Consider the following 20,452-nt stretch of genomic DNA (forward strand, 5'->3'; position numbering starts at 1 on the left):
TGACTGATGACTTGAGACTAACTCACATACAGTTAGTAAGGCCAGAGTAGATGGAGTGCTAATGTCACTCCATTTAGTAAATATTTGCAAAATTTAATTTTTTTATCTCATTTACTAGAAATGGGTGTAACTGTAAGTTCAAATGCTTTTCCCCACCCTTCCTATGAATTCTCTTGGGGACCACGGACACAGGGTGTGTTCAGCTTTATTTAAGTTATGCACAGAGAGAAAGTTTTGGTTATCACTCGAGGGAAGTAATTGAAGTAATTCTACTTGTGAAATTGAAGTGAAAAGCCCAGCTAATGTTCTAAGCTATGTTCACCTACACAATGTCTGTTTGACTGATTGATATCTATAACTATGTTGTGAATGCATTAGCATAAATTAAAATGTAAATTCTCAGGGCCAAATGGTTTGGAAACCAAGAGGCTCCTTTGGTAAATGCTTCTATATACCAACCTTCCATCATTTACATGTTTTTGTAATTACATGGCATTTAGAGAAAAAAAAGGTTGGAAACAATTCACTTTAAGTTAAAGCTCATAGATTTCAGAATTATAATTTTCAGAGCCAGGAGGAGCCTTACAAATGTTATTTTCCTCTGTTTCTTTTAAAAAGCAAACAAAGAAACAAAAAAACACCACCAACAAAAATCCCTGAGGAGCCAGAGCAAGAACACAAAGAATTGGAATGAGAATGAGAAGCTGAATTATTGACTTAGGTGCTTTCTGTCAATTTACTGGGCTGCTTCCAGTGTTTGTCCTTCCTTCAGATTGAAGTAGAAAAAGCATAAATTTGGGGAATAAGAAATATAGATTCAAGTTGATTTATTCACTCAACAAATAGTATAAATAGGGCAAGCAGATACAGTTCAACAATTTGCTAGGTGCTAGGACCACAACTGAACAATGTCAATGAGTTCTCTTGCCCTTGTGGTGATTATATTTTAGTATAGTGAGGCAGCAAACATGGGACAGATAAAATGGCTGGTAACATTCTTAAAAGACTCTTGCTCCTTGGAAGAAAATCTGTGACCAACCTGGACAACATGTTAAAAAGCAGAGACCTTACTTTGCCAATAAAAGTCATCTAGTCAAAGCTATGGTTTTTCCAGTAGTCATGTATGGATGTGAGAGTTGAACTATAAAGAAAGCTAAGCGCCAAAGAATTGATGCTTTTGAACTGTGTTGCTGGAGAAGACTCTTGAGAGTCCCTTGGACTGCAAGGAGATCCAACCAGTCCATCCTAAAGGAGATCAGTCCTGGGTGTTCATTGCAAGCACTGATGCTGACGCTGGAACTCCAATACTTTGGCCACCTGATGTGAAGAACTGACTCATTTGAAAGGGTCCTCCTGCTGGAAAAGATTGAAGGCAGGAAGAGAAGGGAACGGCAGAGGATAAGATGGTTGGATGGCATCATTAAATCAATGGACACGAGTTTGAGTACGCTCTGGAAGTTGGTGATGGACAGGGAAGCCTGGCGTGCTGCAGTCCACGGGGTTGCAAAGAGTTGGACACGACTGAGCGACTGAACTAAACTGAACATTCTTACACATCCATAAGTCCTTAAACACCATTTCGAATATCAATGTGTTGATGATAGACTTCTGATTTTAATTCAGAGAATTCTGATCGTTGAATGAGCTTTGTTGCATTTACAAATTTGATTTTTAAAAGATATCTGGAAATAAAGTGTGGTAAAATTATTGCTTCTGAAGTCAAATTTGGTACAGTCTATGTAAGACAGAATGGAAATAAAGAGGCAACTGTACCAAAGCAGTTATGTAATCAATCTTTATCCTTTCTTTTGACATTTTATACACAGCTATTATTTTATATTCTTTATCTTGAAACGGATGCCCTGCCATCTGTCCATCTATCCAAATTCTGTCCATGTTAAGATATAGCCTGAGGTTAAGCAGTACAATGAATGTTTGACAGACTTTAATGTGAAATTCCGTAAAATCAGTCACATCTGCATTGCTCTGAAGGTGATAAATGTGATGTAATGTTTCCATGATTCTGTGGGTGGTAATTTAGATGGGAGAATCTCCAAAAGAGTATTTTTCAGCTGAGATCTAAAGAACAATCTGATACTGTTAAAAAAAGACCAGGAAACAGCCCACCAGGTAATGGGAACACAAGCAGAAGGACCTTAAACCGGGAAGAGCATGATGTGTGTGAGGAGCGGAAAAACAGGCCGGTGCAGCATGAACACGATGAACAAGGACGACAGGGCAGGAGATGTGGATGAAAAGCCAGACCAGAAGTAGGTTACTTGGAGTCTTGTGAGCCATTGAGAGGTTTTCATTTCTTTATAAATACGGTAGGGTTTTGGTTTCCTAGAGTCTGGGCTCTTTGCACATTAGTTGTAAGGTGTTAGTCTTTGCCTCAGATGTCAAGGATACACAATTGATCTTTCTACCCTACCAATTTTTTTAAACTTCTTTTGCCCTGACAGTATTTTCTTAAGTATGTTTGTCTGTCATTATCTTCACAATATAAAAATTTGCTTTTAATTTTTTTAGAAATAGATTGGCATCATTTAAATCTTTCATAATGCACTGTATGTATACCACTACGTGCTTTGCAGTGGGAGTGCTCTATTGACCTTTTAGACTATTTGAAATCACATAGTGCTTTTCATATGCAAGAAACCGTTTTACAGTCCCTTAGTAGAAAAAATACCCTCTCTGCCACTCCCTAAAATTTAGATGACATATTTATATATAGAATAGATATGTATATGTTTTCAGAGTATTACATTCCTTTCTAACGCTGATAATTTGCAGATTTATACTGCTCGCAGAGTTGACATCAGCTTCCAGCTCCTGTCATAACACTTTCCTGTACTGTGGTTGTGATGGCTGGCATGCTCGCTGTGTGCTAGGTCCTGGATGGATGATTTATGAGCATTCATCCAGCAAGCAAACTATCAATAAAAATTCATTAATTTCATTTTGAGAGTATCCTCAGATCCTGTATTCCAACGTAATGTTATCGGCTTCCGTAGTGGCTCAGATGGTAAAGAATCCACCTGCAATGCAGGAGACCTGGGCTCGATCCTTGGGTTGGGAAGATCCCCTGGAGGAGGGCTTGGCAACCCACTCCAGTATTCTTGCCTGGAGAATTCCCATGGACAGAGGAGCCTAGTGGGCTACAGTCCTGGGGTCATAAAGAGTTGGACATGACTGAGCGACTAAGCACAGACCATTATCATTGTGATTTTCATCAGCAACCTTAGTATATTTTATTTGAAGAAAGCCTAGTTTTGCTTTTAAAATTTAATATGCAAATTACTACAGTGTTCACTATCCATTTTTGACAATTTAGTTCAATTTTATGTTTCATATTCGTATTTATCGTTGAATCATTTCATCATATTTAGAAAATGTATATATTTTTTGCTTTAATATCCCCTATGTGTTTTTAAACTTTTCCTCTGTGTTATTGTACAGTTTCAGTTGCTTACTGTTTTCCCTGCCACCAAAGTCAGGTTATATCAGACTGTTTCTTCTTTCTATTTTATTTATCATAATTGTAGTAGAACACATGGAGACTTAACAGTGCATCTAATTTTAAGAAATAGAATTATACATTCACGTTTCTTCTGACCACTAATGTTATGTGCATCTTTTATATTAACTGTGAAACATTCTTTTCTTAATATATTGAGTAAATTGCCTCTGAGAAATCCATGTTATAGTTTTTCCATAGAGTAAATCTAAGGAGTTAAAAATTTTAACTACTTGACGACCTGGAGAAATCTCCTGAATTTAGAAAACTTTTATTTCTTCATCAGACATGATTAGCTGAACTCATCTTTTTTTCTGGCGATAATATGCTATTCATTACTTTATAATTTACTTTTTTACTTTCTTATTGTTGGGATTCAATAAAGCATATTTACAAATATTATATCAAAATCCTTAGTATCATTTTATTGTCATATAGTCAGTGTCATCCAACTCACATTTCCATTTCAGTTCTCTTCATTTACTCAGTGCATCTGAGTCATAGTGTCCTCAGGGAAAAAAATAGCAGCTTAAACCAATTAACTCAGGAGACTGGATGGTGTTCGTATTGCATCATAACTGAATTCATTATTTACAGTTCAGTGTGGCCTAACACCCTGACCTGAAAAATTATAACTGGCTGAAGGCTCAGCATCTTTTTCTCTCTATTCATTATTTATTAACTGGGCATGGGCAGCTGCAGCTACCCTGATGAATCTCCACTGCTTGCTGATGCAAGTGATTTACTAAAAGGAGGCTTTCCTATATATCAGTCAGAACTGGTAACCAGCCTTACTGGTTAGATTCCAGTGGTAAATAGTGGTTACAGAGCCAATCTTATCTTTTAATCCATAGAGCTGATAGCTACATGTCAGTATAGAGAAGCCTTTTAGTCTTGGTGTCTCTATAAAAGTCTATTGTAAATATAATATATCTATGATTATTATTTTCATTAGGTGATAATATGCCTAGAGGCACAATATCCAAAATTTTATTTGATATTGGGAATACAACTCTGACAAAAAATTTCAAGAATCAAAAATATCTGTATTGTGAAAGTGGCAAAGCCCTATTGTATATACTATCTATTAAGTAGTTGTAAAAAAGATAAGGATGTATTTGGAGGTGGAAGTTTTAAAATATACACATATAGACTTTGAGAATTGCATACAAGTCTATAGTCTTTGGGTTTTGAAGAACTTGGTTCTGTACACGAGAATGCATTCATTTAACCCCTTCACTAGTGAGATCAAAATAACAATTGTGATTCCTCTGTGGAGAGTCTCAGCTCTTATTTAGTATTAACTCATTTTCTCTGGCTTCCCTCATAGTTCAGTTGGTAAAGAATTCGCCTGCAGTGCAGTTGGATTCCTGGGTCAGGAAGATCCGCTGGGGAAGGGATAGGCTACCCACTCCAGTATTCTTGGGCTTCCCTTGTGGCTCAGCTGGTAAAGAATGCGGGAGACCTGGGTTTGATCCCTGGGTTGGGAAGATCCCCTGGAGAAGGGAAAAGCTACCCACTCCAGTATTCTGGACTGGAGAACCCCAGGGATTGTACAGTCCATGTATCTCAAAGAGCCAGACATGACTGAGCGGCTTTCACTTTCACCTTCACTTTCTTTCATTTTCTCTTGGTTTTAGGGGACACAAAAAATGACAGAGAGCAGGAGGTGGTAAACTTAGCCATAATGTGATTGTGAACAAAGTTTTTCAGTATATATGTGTAGTTTGTATGGTGCATAGTGATTAAGCTAGTTTCTACTGCAATTTATGTGAAATATATAAACTTTTAATTTCAGAATGATCTGTTGTTGTTAGAAATAGTTTTAGCATTAAAAGATAATGAAATTAAAAAAAATTTATTATAAAAATCAATTATTAGTGTTTCATTTGAAAAATATATTAAATATGCAAAATTATTTTGTGTGTGTCATAGAGTTATCATTATAACTTTCCAAATTAATTTTAGTAGTATGTACTACTTGTAAAACTGAATGACCCACCCAGCACTGGATGGTACCTCTGTCTCTGAGTGATCCAATCTGTTATTTAATAACTGAAGTTACACTTAGATGATTAGCCTGAGGAACATGCTTCTCATGTGTTTTAGCAAATTTGAGTACATTTTGGAATTTACCTCCTTAGTGTCTCTGTATGCATTTATATAAGGTAGTCTGGAGAATCCAGAAGATGTGTTTTAGGAAAAAAATGTTGGAAAGAGACACTCTAACTTAATTTTTTTAATATATGATCTTGTAAACAAGGAAATCTTAATTCCAGGGGGAGAATTTATTTCAAATTTTTAACTAACACATTAAACAATATATATTAAGTAGCTGTCCTTCACATTCCTTTTCTCAGTCAATTCCTTTGTGTCCAGTATTTGCTGTATATTAAGTATACTATATAATTACATAGTATACCAAGAAAAGTAAAGATGGATTATGATATCAGAAACAGTAATTTCATATGTTTAACCAAATGAGTTGTATTTAGAAAGTTTAATATTTTCATGAATTTATTGCCCTTTATAGAAACTGTAATAAAGGAGGGCCATGGACAACAGCAATATAATTTTTTCGTAATATATTTAGCAGCGGCACAGTAAAACTAGACTTGATAACATAAATATGTAAGTTGAGAAGTACAGTATTTTCAGTTACTCTTCAAAGCCCTTTATATGGTGATTTGTTTAATTTCTTTATTGACGTGTCATGTAGCCCACAGGGTCTTATTTCCCCAACCAGGGATTGAACCAAGTACCAGGAGTTGAAGCACTGAGTCTAACCACTGGACCACCTGGGAATTGCATGCATGGCAGTTTAAAAGTGCAAACATTTTATTAAAATGCATTTAAAGCACAATTTTTTAAGTGTGAGAGGATTCAGAGGAAATATTTTAGTATATGTGCTGCCGAAGCGAGCACGGATTCAGAGGAAATAGATGCAACTTTCACCTTAGTAAGATAATTGTATAATGCTAATAGTACGCTAGAAAGAACTTAATGTTTTAATTAAAAGTATAATACATGTTTATTGTATTATATTGGAAACAACAAGAAAGCACAAAGATGAATACCATTAAAACTATGAAACTAATGGTAGTGCTGATAACGTTAACTATATACTCATCCTTTCATTTCTCTTTTCCTCTTATCCCTCTAAAAATATAGGCTGTTTTTCTCTTCATACTGTGTGCTTAACATCTACTTTTAAACCTAAAACCATTTAAAAACAAATACAGCATATATGTAATTCTTGATGTAATTACTCTTTTATATTACTTAGTAACGGGATTCCCTGGTGACTAAGATGGTAAACAATCTGCCTGCAATGCAGAGACCCGGGTTTGTTCCCCAGGTCAGGAAGATCCCCTGGAGAAGGAAATGGCAACCCACTCCAGTACTCTTGCCTAGAAAATTCAATGGATGGAGGAGCCTGGTAGGCTACAGTCCATGGGGTCGCAAAGAGTTGGACACGACTGAGCGACTTCACTTTCACTCACTTTAATAACGACATTAAATTGTATTTGTCATAATAGATTATTGTAACCTTTTACTATTGTTGCACGTTTGTTTCAAGATTTAAATATTAAATGACATTTCTATAAGAATTATCATTAAATCCTCTCTCCTCCACTCTACCAATAAATATTTCTTGAGTGAATGAATGAAATATTTACATTTATCCACATATTCCTAATCCTAATTCAGATATGTACTTCACTATCTATCTCTTATCTATCACCTGATCTTTCTACTTTTCATATATCTAAATTTTTCTCAAGATATAAATGGGATTTCTGGGAAAAATGTGCTTACAAAAACTAACATAATATTTTCTAAAATTGTAGAAATGGAACTGCAAATTTTCCTTAACTGAAAATAGCTTTATAGTTTCTTTAGTTTGAGTGTTCTTAATTTAGGTAGGAGGGGGTATTAGAATTAACTGAGAGTTTCTTTCCAGAAACATCCTCCCTACTGTGATTTGCTGCTTATTGGTGGGGGGAGAAGCTTCCCAGGTGATTCTTATATGCCCCAGGGAATAGGTACCACACCTGTAGCCCAGCATCATTCCTAAGTCAGAAAGCTGAAGTCCAAGAAACAGTCCAAGACATTATTAAATACAACTGAGGAAAACCAACTCTTCTGATGTCTGTACTTTCTACCAAAGCTTTCCATGGTTTTTTGTAAGTATGTGCTTTGTAATAGGTTTTATATGAAACAAACAAACAAACAATCAGTATCAGATGAGCTTGAGAACCCTGGGGGTAAATATTATTTTCTTTAGTGGAGCTTATCTCAGAGTTTTGATGTGCCAATGTGCTTTGTTATTTCCTTAATGGAAGAGTAGAAGAGTATTACTACCTCAACTTATTTTAAGTTGCAACCAACCCTTAGAGAATCTCCAGGGAGTATTTTTTTTTTTCAAATATCCTTTGATAAATATTACTGGCCATATTGCTGTGTGCATGCATCTGTTATTCAGTAATAATAAAAAACAGTGTTTCTTCCCTGTGGAGGGTAGAAAATTTCAAATATCCGTTAATATGCCTATTACTAGTCAATTCTAATTTTTTAATGAAAAAAATTGTGTGTCTAATTTCAACTATTGATATTTTAAAGCAGTGAACTTGCAATTTTAATGTGTATTACAATCACCTGGAGGGTTTGTTGAATTACTGAATTGCTGGTCCCCTTCCTGACATTTCTGATTGACTGGGCCTAGGGTAGAACCTCTGACTTGCATTCTAAAATGTTTCAGTGGTTGGGGATACCGCTTCTTCAAAGACTAAACTGTTGGAAACCTCTGCTTTAAAATAAATATTGAGGCTTTTTACTAATTCAGAATGTTTGCAGTGGAGAAGCATAATGACATCATTTATTTGGTGAGACCCTCTTTACATTTATATTATTAGTGGAAGTAGTTCATTTTAATGTTCCATCCTCTTATTCAAGTCAATTGTGCCCATAGATAATCATAGAATAGAGGATGAATTTTAAATTATAAGAAAATTCATGACTGAATCCAGGACCAAATCCCAGTTATAATTTTTATTCTTTCCTTTATTAACAGTTGGAATCATGGTAGATGTGTTAGGTTAAGTGTTTTGTTCTGTGGCGTTTCTTTGTCTTATCATTCTTTCTTTTTCTTTCTTTTCTTATCCTTAACACTGCACACACCTAACCTTTGTTTTAGAAAGTAATATGAATTAGTAATTTCTGCATGTAGGCTTTTTGTCAAATTTTAGACTTTCAGCACTACAGTTTCATCATTTTGTATATTCAGTTTGTTAATGGAGGGGCAATTATATCTTTGTTGCTTTCACATAGATTAAAAATAGTGATCCTTCTTTAACTCTGCTTATCGATCATAAATTTTACAGTCTGAATGACATATACCCAGATGTGCACACGTACACACAGAGTCATAGCTAACTAAACCACACTTGCCAAATATAGTCCTTCTCCTTATTATAGAGAGCGTATTTTCATGTTTTCTTTCAACATTGTTTCATTTGAAAAATAATTCGGTCATGACCTATTAAATTGATTTCATTACATAATAATGAGTTGGACTTGCAGCTTTAGAAATCATTGATTTTTTTAAGCCCTTTTGCCAATATTTCTTTCTAAATAATCTTTCCCATGTTGCAGCTTCCCTAGGGAAACAAGGAAGTGTGTGTGTGTGTGTGTGTGTGTGTGTGTGTGTGTGAGAGAGAGAGAGAGAGAGAGAATTCAAATATCTTGGAATACTGGTGGGTTATCTTGTACAAGTTTTCAGAGCCATCTAGAAAGTTGGCCACTGTCACTTCTTTGTGGAGTTTGCTTTGCCACATCCCACCACCCTATGAGATTGTCCACTTAAGTTCTTTCTCTTGTTTATCAGTTGTGTTGCTGCAGTGTGCTGTAAAATAGTCAAATGTTGTATTTCTTTTTTCAGTTTTCTTTTGTGGAAATTACCTTAGGAAAGTGGAATACATTTAGAGATATGCATTTTGGATAAATGAGTGAGATTCTTAGTTACTTGCCAGAGGAGAAACTGAATTACCTTGCCAGGGTAATTTAATAATCAGAAGCATAGTTCAAATAGATAGAAAATTAATCTTCAACCTTAAACTCTTGTGAGATTTTCTTGAATCAATATTGATTGAATCTTTGCTCCTACCTCAGGAGACAATTTGGTTGAAGTTAGGATTCAGTTGTACTTAGAGTTACAATAGATCTCTTCTTTCTGAGCATTTGTACTTTCCTTTTTAAAGCAAAAATTGATACACCTGGAAAACATGCAAAAATCAAAGGAATATGACAAAATAATCCTTTGTTGCTATTATTTTTTGTGTTCACGTGTAAGATTAGTTATCAAACCAAGAATTATATAAAGGTGTAGCATAAGTGGTGAATTTATTTCAAGGGGGAACTTTTAATTTGGTTGTATTCTATTCTTTAAGTGTACATTTTAGTAAGTGCTGTACATGGGAAAGCTCTGGTCCTCTCAGGATGTTCCTGGGTGACTCCAGTGTTGAGGAAATTAGGAGAGAAGTTAGGTTATAATGTGAATCCTATCATGAAGATGCAATGTGAATGTTAGTGCCTGAATGGAAATTTGTGGTGTCTGATATTATCATGGGAATATTTTAAAATATTCTTATAGATCTGTTTTGTCAAGAATATGCATTTGGCAAATGAAAAAGTGAATGTGAGAATATCTGTGTTAGGATACATTGTAATATTCTCTTTATTGTCTGTCTTTTCTTTATAGCCAGAAAAGAATGATAGTGAACCAGGCAGCCAGAGGATAAAACCTGTTTTTATCGATGATGCTAATTTTGGGCGACAAATATCCTATCAGCACGCAGCCGTTCATATTCCCACTGACATCTATGAGGGCTGTAAGTAAAAGGATGTGAACAACTCTTGGAATACCATGTTTTTAATCTATCTTATGTATCTTATTTTTGGAAAAAAAAAGGGAGCAAATTTGTTGCTCTCATTTACATGTTATTTAAGAGTCTGTGGTAAACTCTGATTTATGCAAAAGAAGAAACCTAATTTCCATGAGCAGTATATTGTCATCGGGCCTCGCTATGTGAATAATTGCAGGAGAGCCTATAGCCATGGAGGTGTCCTACTCTTTCGTTTAACAAATAATTCTGCCTTTCCAGTTAGTGTCAATAACTTCCAAAGTAATACATGCATTTATAAAAAATTAATACTATGTATCATTAGTGCACACAAATATTTTTACAAAGACACCAGACTGGTAACAGAAGAGAGATGTATATTGTAAACTCTCCAGTTCTTACCACAACTTATTGTATTTTACCTGTCTCTCTCTCTCTCTGCCTTACCCTATGATGTAAAGTAAAGATACCTCACTCTTAGTTTATTGTGAACTCAAAGTAAAAAGGGTTGGGTAAAGGAATAAATTATATCCCTAAAGAAATAGAAAAACTTCAAATTGAGTGAGAAGGCTTCACTGCAAGGAAGGGAGGGGAATGAGTTTTTAGGAAGATACCGGGGAGGAAGCTCATGGCAGTGATATTCCTTGGACATCCTGTGTACTAATAAGGGCAGAGCCTGACAGTTCTAATAGGAATTCTCCTAAGGGCAACCTAATCACATAGGAAGACGAGCTGTGACCTAGAAAGCAGAATCTTTGCCCAATCACAACTCTTGTTTTAGATGTTATCCTTTTCTAACCAGTTCCTACCCTTCCTGCTTGTACCTGCCTTTCACATAAGTAAATGGTAAGGAGAAAGAACCACTTGAGATTTTAAAAAGTGTGTTTCTAATAGTCCCCTTAATTAAAAACACTGTAAAGTGTATTGAGTGTCCAGAGTGTTTACATAATTGCCTGAATTCTGGATGCAGACAGCCTAGGTTAAGTTAAATTTCAAATCTAAAATTTAGCAGTATTTCCTTGGGCAAATTTATCAACTTTCTGAGAGGTGAGCATTTTTTGAACCTGTAAAATGGGGATAAAATTACTAGCCCAAAGGTTCATTTGAGAATAAAGTAAGTTAATATATTTGAGTTTGCACAATAGTGCCAGGCTCATAGTAAGCATTATATAGATGTTTGCTGTTATGAGAAATTACAAATGCAGTTTATTTAGTAGTAGTGTTAGTCAATCAGTCATGTCCAACTCTTTGCGATCCCACAGACTGTAGCCCACCAGGCTCCTCTGTCCATGGGATTCTCCAGGCAAGAATACTGGAGTGCATTGCCATTCCCTTCTCCAGAGGATTTTCCCAAACCGGGGATCAAACCCCGGTCTCCTGCATTGCAGACAGATTCTTTCCTGTTTGAGCTACAGGGAAATCTAAAGCATTTTTATGTCGATACTCTGTGGTCATCATGTCACTGTTATCTGGTTATATTACTACCTTGAACAAACATGAGGCCAGCTTGAGTGTTTTTAATTTGTTACAGACTTTCATGATTGTGTTTCTGTTTTCTTGCCAATAGTGATTATCCAGATATCCTCAAACTTTCCATTAAATTCTCCAGGAAGGATAACAGAACTTTCTCCAGGGAGAGAGAGATCTCCCTCTTCCCCAGTTCTTCTTGAGTTTTTTTGGCTGGTCTAAAATTGACAGAAGACAGATTAATAGATAATTTAAAATCACTTTGCACGTATTAGTGGTGCTAGTAGTAAAGAGTCTGCCTGCCATGCAGGAAACACAAGGGGCACGAGTGTGATGCCAGGTTGGGAAGGTCCCCTGGAGGAGGAAACGGGAAGCCACTCCAGTCTTCTTGCTGAGAATCCCAGGGGCAGAGCAGCCTGCAGGATATAGTCCTTGGGGCTGCAAGGAGTCAGACAACAGATCAGAGCAGACCAAGTCATAAAAATGGTACCCTCACAGTGTCCAAAGCAGGCCAATTACAAGTCATTTTTAGACAAAGAAGCAATATGTGAAGAGATAAGACAGGCAGCTTGTGCTTGGGGGAAATACATCTTCCTACTTTTAGAGGGTAAGAGAGACATGGTCTTATTTTTTTTATCATTTATTTTCCATTGGGTGTTTCTCACATAACTCTTAATTCAGAATAATCAATATGCCACTGAGGCATATCTTGGAGCAGCCTACTGTGGGCCACAGCAACCTCACACATTTTAAAAACAAATGTCTTTTTCTAAAAGCTGTGTTACCACAGTAGAAGAAATTTTAATATTGCATGCATGTTTAAAATAGAAAATAAAGGTCTCGAACAATAACACCTCCTGAAGCTAATCATGACTAACAGTTTGGGGCATAGTCTTATAAAATATGTATTTAAATGCAAGCACAAACTAATGAAATAATCCAAATTGGATTTTTCATATTGCTTTTCAACTTGCTTCCCCACCAACCTGTTCTGCTTGCCTCGCTCATTTGTTGTTGTTAAACTATTAAAAGGCTGAAAATAGAGAGAAGAAAGGTATCTCTTTAGGAGTAGGTTATCCAGGGAATAGAAAAGCAAAATAACTTTGATTAATTTTTCAACGAAGTGATATTGAATAAATAAGTGAAAAATACATTTTTTCCTAGGTAATTAGAACCTAAAATCATTAGAACCTAATTCACCAGTCTAGTAAATTATACACCAGTAAATTACAGTGTCTCATTTAATTACTGTAACTTTGTTAAAAATTTTTGAAGAGGAAACTCAAGCTGAGTCTTTGATGAAAGTCCACATCACTGGTAAAAAATGGAGTCAGGTTTCATATAAATTCTAATTCTAAAGTTTATACTTTACAGTACTGTAATAGATAAAATTTCTAGTGTTTTCTTTTGACTTAATTTTGACTCATATTACTTGGGAGCCAAGATCTAACTCCAGAGGAGTTAGTAAGATACTGATTTTGCATGAGAATCTTCATTTTCTTATTTCTTTTGCTCTTTTTTTTTCCACTGAAGTCACATTCATTAATGTCTTCATGTATTTTATGCTGGAACAAACATAAAATTGACACATAAAATAAATCCAAGTATCCTTTCTTCAGGTTGGTGTGTCATAGTATACATATCTTCTTTTAAAATCCTACAGAAGAGTTTTGACTTTGTGTAAATGTTTTTCTTTCTGATTTAGAATAAACTATTAGTGGATATTTACAAAGGCTGATTTTAATAGTGTCAGAGGCTAAAAAGTATTACTTTGATTACTTCGAAAATCAGGAAGATAGAATATTGAAATAGATGTTTTCAGAATTGTAAGAAATTTTGGTATATGGCTTAATTTGAAAAAGAAAAAGCAGCTCTGTCTTTGGATTGTGTATTTAGTCCTATTCATCTTAATATTGGCGTCTCCTCTTTTGCTGAAATCTCATCAGTGAGACTCTGACCTTGCCTGGCCTGCGATGCTTTAAAATTCATATCCGGTGTTATGAGCCATGTGAGTAAATGGCGTAGGAGTAAAATCAGAAATGTCAACAAGATCCTGGAAATTTAATAATTACTGGCATTTTTCATGCAGTTCATCAAAACTTATCAGATGTACAGAATCATTCTAGATTCTGAATTTAATAAATGGAAAAGCATACTTTAATTGCAGGCTTAACTGAAGGGAACAGCGTCTCCTTTCATTCAAAGACAGTTTGTGTCTCTGAATTCTCATAAGATATCTTGTGTTCTAATTTTCCAAAGGTGATTACTTTTGAAATTCCCTTGAATTCAATATGATTGCTTTTGCTCCATGATATATTTAAAGTTTTCAAATAGTGTATTTAATTAAAATATTGTCTGAAAGCTTTTAGTTTTGAGGATTTTAGTGGTTAATACTTTTATTTTAGAGGGCACCCAAACTACACTTAATTTTTTAATCTAATCTGTTTCAGTATAAAAATAGTGAACTCGATAGAAAGGACTGAATATTCTGACAATTTGTTTTAATCACAGAGCTTTATTAATGTGTTAATTATTTTTGATTCACGTATAGGGAATGCTTTTATAGAATATTTTGATCATTTGTCATTAGAAATTTATGTTAATATTTATTTGTATAATTATTACAGTTGTAAAAAATACACATTACTAAGAGAAAACAGTAGGGAACTCCAACTTATGTAACTTTCAGGTACTAGAAACTTTTGTCCTTATACTACCTTTTGATGTAAACTAGGCAATTTATAACTTCTATTTTAGAAATTTAAAAATGAACATACTTCTGTCACAGAGGTACATTGATTTTGATTGAGGAAGACAGAATTTTCTGGAGTGTATTAATATCCTTGGAGGTCTCATATACTTTAACAAAACTACTTTTTATAAATTAAATTATCTATAATCACTAACACTGTGTTCTAATTTATCTTTTCTTACATTGAGATATAGTTTGTGTACAGTATTACATAAATTTCACATGTACAGCATAGTGGTTCACAATTTTTTAAGGTTACACTCCATTTATAGTTATTATAAAATATTGCCTATATTCCCTATGCTGTGAAATATATCCTTGTAGCTTATTTATTTTATAAATATTAGTTTGTATCTCTTAATCCCCTACTCCGATCTTGCCTCTCTTAATTTTCATTTGTTTTGTCATAGAAAATGTAACTACGTAAAATGACATTAGTGTCAAAATTACAAAAGAGAAAGCTGCTAGGCTTTTGCTGATGATTGTGTCATAGTTCTTCATAAGCAACTAATCTATTTCAGGACATGTGCACTATTTAATTAGAGAGTGCTAATAGTTTACTTTTACTGTTTTAAAAATCTGTTTATAATGGGAATACAGCACTGAACAAACAGATTAAAAAAATCCCTGTACTCTTGAACTTTACAGTCTGATGGAGATAGGGCATAAAATAAACAAACAAGTAATAGGATATATTGTAACATAATAAAAGCTTGAGATAAAAATAAAATAAGGGAGATGCTGCTGCTGCTGCTAAGTCGTTTCAGTCGTGTCCGACTGTGCGACCCCATGGACTGTGGCCCACCAGGCTTCTCTGGGGTTATATGCAATTCCTGGGCTTCCCTATTCCCTGGTAGCTCAGCTGATAAAGAATCCGCTGGTAATGTAGGAGACCCCGTTTCAATTCCTGAGTCAGGAAGTTCCCCCAGAGAAGCGATAGGCTACTCTCTCCAGTATTCTTGGGCTTCCCTGGTGGCCCAGACAGTTAAGAATCTGCCTGCAATGCCGGAGACCTGGATTTGATCCCTGGTTTGGGGAGATCCCCTGGAGGAGGGCATGGCACCCCGCTCCAGTATTCTTGCCTGGAGAATCCCCATGGACAGAGGAGCCTGGCGGGCTGCAGTCCATGGCGGTGAGGAGTCGGACACGACTGAGCGACCAGGCACAGCACAGCGTCGGCTGTTCCTGGGTTAGGGGCTGGGCAGTGGTATTTACAACAGGGAGGTAGGGGAGGCTTTGTGGATAAGATAACATAGTCTGTAGTTGGTGAGCATGAGAGTTGAATTCTCTAGATACTGTGGCAGGCAGAGGGAAGAGAAAACACCAAGATCTTGAGGCTGGTAGGTTCCTAAAGAGCCTGAAGACCAGTGTGGGCACAGCTGAGGTAGCAGGTGGGAAGGAGCAGGTGTCGCAGCAGAAGCCTTGTTGTATACAGCCTTGTGGATAATTGCAAAAGACTTTGATTTTTATTTTGAGATTTTTATTTTAGTCTGTTTGGACTGCTGTAACAAAATGCTGTAGACAGAGTGGTTTATATAATAGATATTTATATATATTTTTATAGTTTTGGGCACTGGAAGTCCAAGATTAAGTTGCTGACAGGGTTGATTTCTGGGGAGGTACACGGAGCATCCTGTTTTATAGATGGCCACCAGCTTGCCGTGTGCTCACATGACTGCTTCGTGCACATGCAGAGAGAGTGAGATCTGATATTTTTTCCTCTTTTTATATGACAGCAATCTGATTATGAATGTGAGACACTAATTGCACTACAAATGTTCTACCCTCATAACCTCATCTATGCCTAATTACCTCCCAGGGGCCCCACTTATGAATACTGTTGAATTGCGGGGTAGGTGTTCAACATACAGGTTTTGAGAAAACACAGAGATTAAGTCCATAGCAGAGAGGGAACTCTGAGGTGTTTTATGGATGAGGAATTACGCTTTCATAAAAAGGTAGATGCTGGATACTTGGTTGAGAACAGACATAAAAGGCAAGAATTGAGGAGAAACGATGGGACCTTGGACCAAGGTTGTAGCTCAAAAAAGTATTCCTATTAAAATATGTAGGTTTTTATTTACAGGACAGCAAAGGAGAAACGGACATAGAGAATAGACTTACGGACTTGGGGAGCGGGGAGGAGAGGATGAGATGTATGGAAAGAGTAATATGGAAACTTACATTACCATATGTAAAATAAATAGCCAGCAGGAATTTTCTGTATGACTCAGGAAACTCAAACAGGGGTTGTGTATCAACCTAGAGGGGTGGGATTGGGAGGGAGGTTCAAAAGGGAGGGGATATATGTATACCTATGGCTGATTCATGTTGAGGTTTGACAGAAAAGAGCAAAATTCTATAAAGCAATTATCCTTCAATTAAAAAATAAATTAATTTTAAAAAAGAAAAAAATTGTGTAAATCTATTTTTGAGATATACATTTTTCCTTCTAATTTTGTATGATGGAGACATTCTATTCAATTAACTTTATTATATCAAAATAATGTGGCAAACAAATTTTATCCTCATCATAAAAGCACTTTTAGTTGAGAACTAAGAAACTAAGATAAATTTCCTGAGATCTTTAAAGAGGAGTGAATTAATTCAGGTTCAGTAGAATGTCAAAAGACCTTTTTTCGTCTTTCTTCACAACTTTAAAATTTTCTTTTCAAGATAAATAAATTCCATGGGTGTTAGTTTGCTCCTCATCATTCAGTGTTATAAGTTATAACATATATCCCCTGTTATAAGAAACAGGGGATAGTAATCTTACAGGAAAAGAGAGGGAAAAATATAGACAAGTTTCATTTTACCTGTTTACATAAATCTTACACATCCTTACATTGGTACAAACCGCTGAGCTCTTTTTTCAGGCTTGCCTGGTGTATTTCCTGTAATAGGCCTCTGGTTTTGGATTCACATCTCAGTGCTGGCAAGTTTTAAACTTCCTAACTGTTGATGTATAGGTATGTGCATGGTAGTGTTTTAGTTGTTTTCTGTACAAAACAAATGATCTTGAATTAATGCATGATCTATTTCTTTGAAGCAAAATGTTAATAGGGTTGTTCCACTTCCAGAATCTTGACTGGAATGACATACAGGAGAAGGCAATGGCACCCCACTCCAGTACTCTCGCCTGGAAAATCCCATGGATGGCGGAGCCTGGTAGGCTGCAGTCCATGGGGCTGCTAAGAGTTGGACACAACTGAGCGACTTCACTTTTACTTTTCCTTTCACGCATTGGAGAAGGAAGTGGCAACCCACTCCAGTGTTCTTGCCTGGAGAATCCCAGGGCCAGGGGAGCCTGGTGGGCTGCCGTCTATGGGGTTGCACAGAGTCGGACACGACTGAAGTGACTTAGCAGCAGCAGCAGCCTGTTAAACATCTTATGATTTTTACAATTGCTTTTGAGGCAAATATAACATTAAAATGCTTATTTTTCTCACTATAATATAAATATGTGATGATTTTATGAAATACAAACTAGTGTAAAGGAAAATATGTAAAATTACAGTGATAAAGATACTGTATGTCTGTGTATGTGTTCATTAAATATACTGGTAGAAAATATATAATTGCTAAGCAATTATACTGAAACCCTACCAAGTTTATACCTGATCTTTTACCTTATCAGAAAGTATTGTTATATATTTAATAATACTTTTTGAGATAACATATTAATGTTATATGTTCCATAACTAATTTATATTTAGGTTGTTTCCATTTTATCATGGGATATAAGTAAATCTCTGTATTTCTCATTATCACCTTAAGATAAAATAAGAACTGATATTAAAAGGGCAAAACTATTGATAAATTTTCTTAATATTACAGGTTAGTACCAAATTAGATTATACCTTCAATGAATTAGTTCCTTTCTAATTCCAATTTGTCAGCGAAACTATTATATTTTAATTAATGTTTTATAGATTATGTAGAATATTGATAATATATTGGAATAGTTTGCTGCCCTTTTTTTTCAGCATTAATGTCATATGTTTGTTTTTTCAACACTAGGTTCCATTGCTATGTAAAATAAAATACTAGGGCACTATGAAGTGTGGCAGCAGTTTGTCTGAGGGATGGTAACAAACTTGTTTAGAAAATACCCCGATTTTCCCACATGCTAGATCTTTCACAACATATACTGTAAAGTTTTTACTTTTACCTGATTAGCCTGAATTTAGTGATTATGCTTAATTGAACTTTGTTTGATAAATACATAAATTTACATTTTCAAGTAGCAAAATGTGTTTAAGTGTACGTTAGCAATAAAATCACAAGCTTTAAAAAGAGATTGTTAAGGCTGTCGGAAAATGAGAGAAAAATATTAAAAGTAAGAAATATAACTCCAGATATTGGAGATTAAAACCATGAAAGGGTGTTATGGGCAACTTTACAGTAAAGTGCTATAATGTATAAGAAGTGTGGATGATTTATTATAAAATAAAATCAGATCAACTCAATAATATGTCAGTAATGATAAAATAAATTGGAAACACATTCAAATTTATGGCCAAAGAAAGTACTTCATGTTGAGTCATTTCTATACATTTTCAAATAAATACTTTCAAGTTTTGAATTTTTTTCTAGAAATGTGAAAAGTTAATTAACTCATATCGCTTCATTATAAAAAAAAATGGTGGAGCACAAAAAAGAAAAACATCGTAAGCCAGTTTTAGTTTATTAATAATAATGAAAAATTCAGTGAAAACATTGCCAAGCAAAGTAGCAATGAAAGAATAATGCCTGGTAATAAAAAAACTGTCTCAATAATTGAGTATTTTAGATGTCTAATAATGTTTTTATATTCTATATCAATTGATGCAAATTAAGCATTTACCTTTTTTTTTCAGTTTGAAATATAATTGACCTACAGAACTATATAATTTTAAGGTGTAAAATATAATTTGACTTACATATATCATGAAATGATTGGCACAGTAGATTTAATGAACATCTCATATAATTTAGTATTAAAGAAATGGAAAAAATTTACATTCATTTTTAATGGAAGTAATTTTAATTAAAATCTTATCAAAATACTCCTACCAATGATAAAAACTGCTCTAATGATTAAGGAGAGCTGAGAAATTCCCAATACTTCTATACCTGTTTGTTTTTAGAGTATTTTTTGTCCTTGCTTTTATTTATTACAAATATGATTTTTGTTTAATATACAATAATATAAATTGTTTTGTGTTAATTTTTTTCACCAGATAATTACCAAAAACAAAGTTTTTGAAATTCTGGGTGATACATCATTTCATGCTATAGAGTTGTGTGTTTAAAGACTAAAAAAGTGAATGACTTTAAAATATTATCATGGTTATCATATTAACAAAGTAGCTTTTCTTTTTTCTTTAAAAACGCTATTTGAGTCATAAAGCCATGATCCTAATTCATGGAACCAGAAATCTGGTAAGGGCTAAAAAAAGGATACTTTATGAAGTACCATTGATTCTCTAACAAAATGATCATTGTGTGTGTGTGTGTGTGTGTGTGTTTAAGGTTTAGCTTAATAAACTAGCATCACTCCTCATTAGGAGCATAGCAATGAAATAGTAGAAACATGAGAAGACAGGTACTAATAAAATTTTAGGATAGGATAACTTGATCATATTTAATAAGTATGAGACAAAAAGAAGAAATTCCACTTCTGACGGCAAGTTTGCACTTCATTTCATTATTTTTCTCTAATGAATACATTCATCATATAAATGCAATATAGTATTCATTTTTTGATAGGAAAATGTTGACCAAAAGTAAATTCAAATGCCAAAGAATACAGTATTCTGATCTTACAGGTAC

The 20,452-nt window shown here is 34.8% G+C and overlaps 1 protein-coding gene across 9 annotated transcripts in view; it reads left to right on the plus strand.

The window, feature by feature from the left end:
* The window catches only part of CACNA2D1 (calcium voltage-gated channel auxiliary subunit alpha2delta 1), a 509,130-nt gene that overhangs the window by 323,049 nt on the left and 165,629 nt on the right, over positions 1–20,452 (plus strand). For all 9 annotated transcript variants that reach the window (XM_043871926.1, XM_043871918.1, XM_043871920.1 and 6 more), the window contains exon 6: positions 10,278–10,407. In XM_043871926.1, the coding sequence (XP_043727861.1) occupies positions 10,278–10,407 (130 nt within the window). The remainder of the gene's footprint in view (positions 1–10,277; positions 10,408–20,452) is intronic.

The sequence above is a fragment of the Cervus elaphus genome, chromosome 18 (assembly GCF_910594005.1).
Source record: "Cervus elaphus chromosome 18, mCerEla1.1, whole genome shotgun sequence".
NCBI classification, from domain to species: Eukaryota; Metazoa; Chordata; class Mammalia; order Artiodactyla; family Cervidae; genus Cervus; species Cervus elaphus.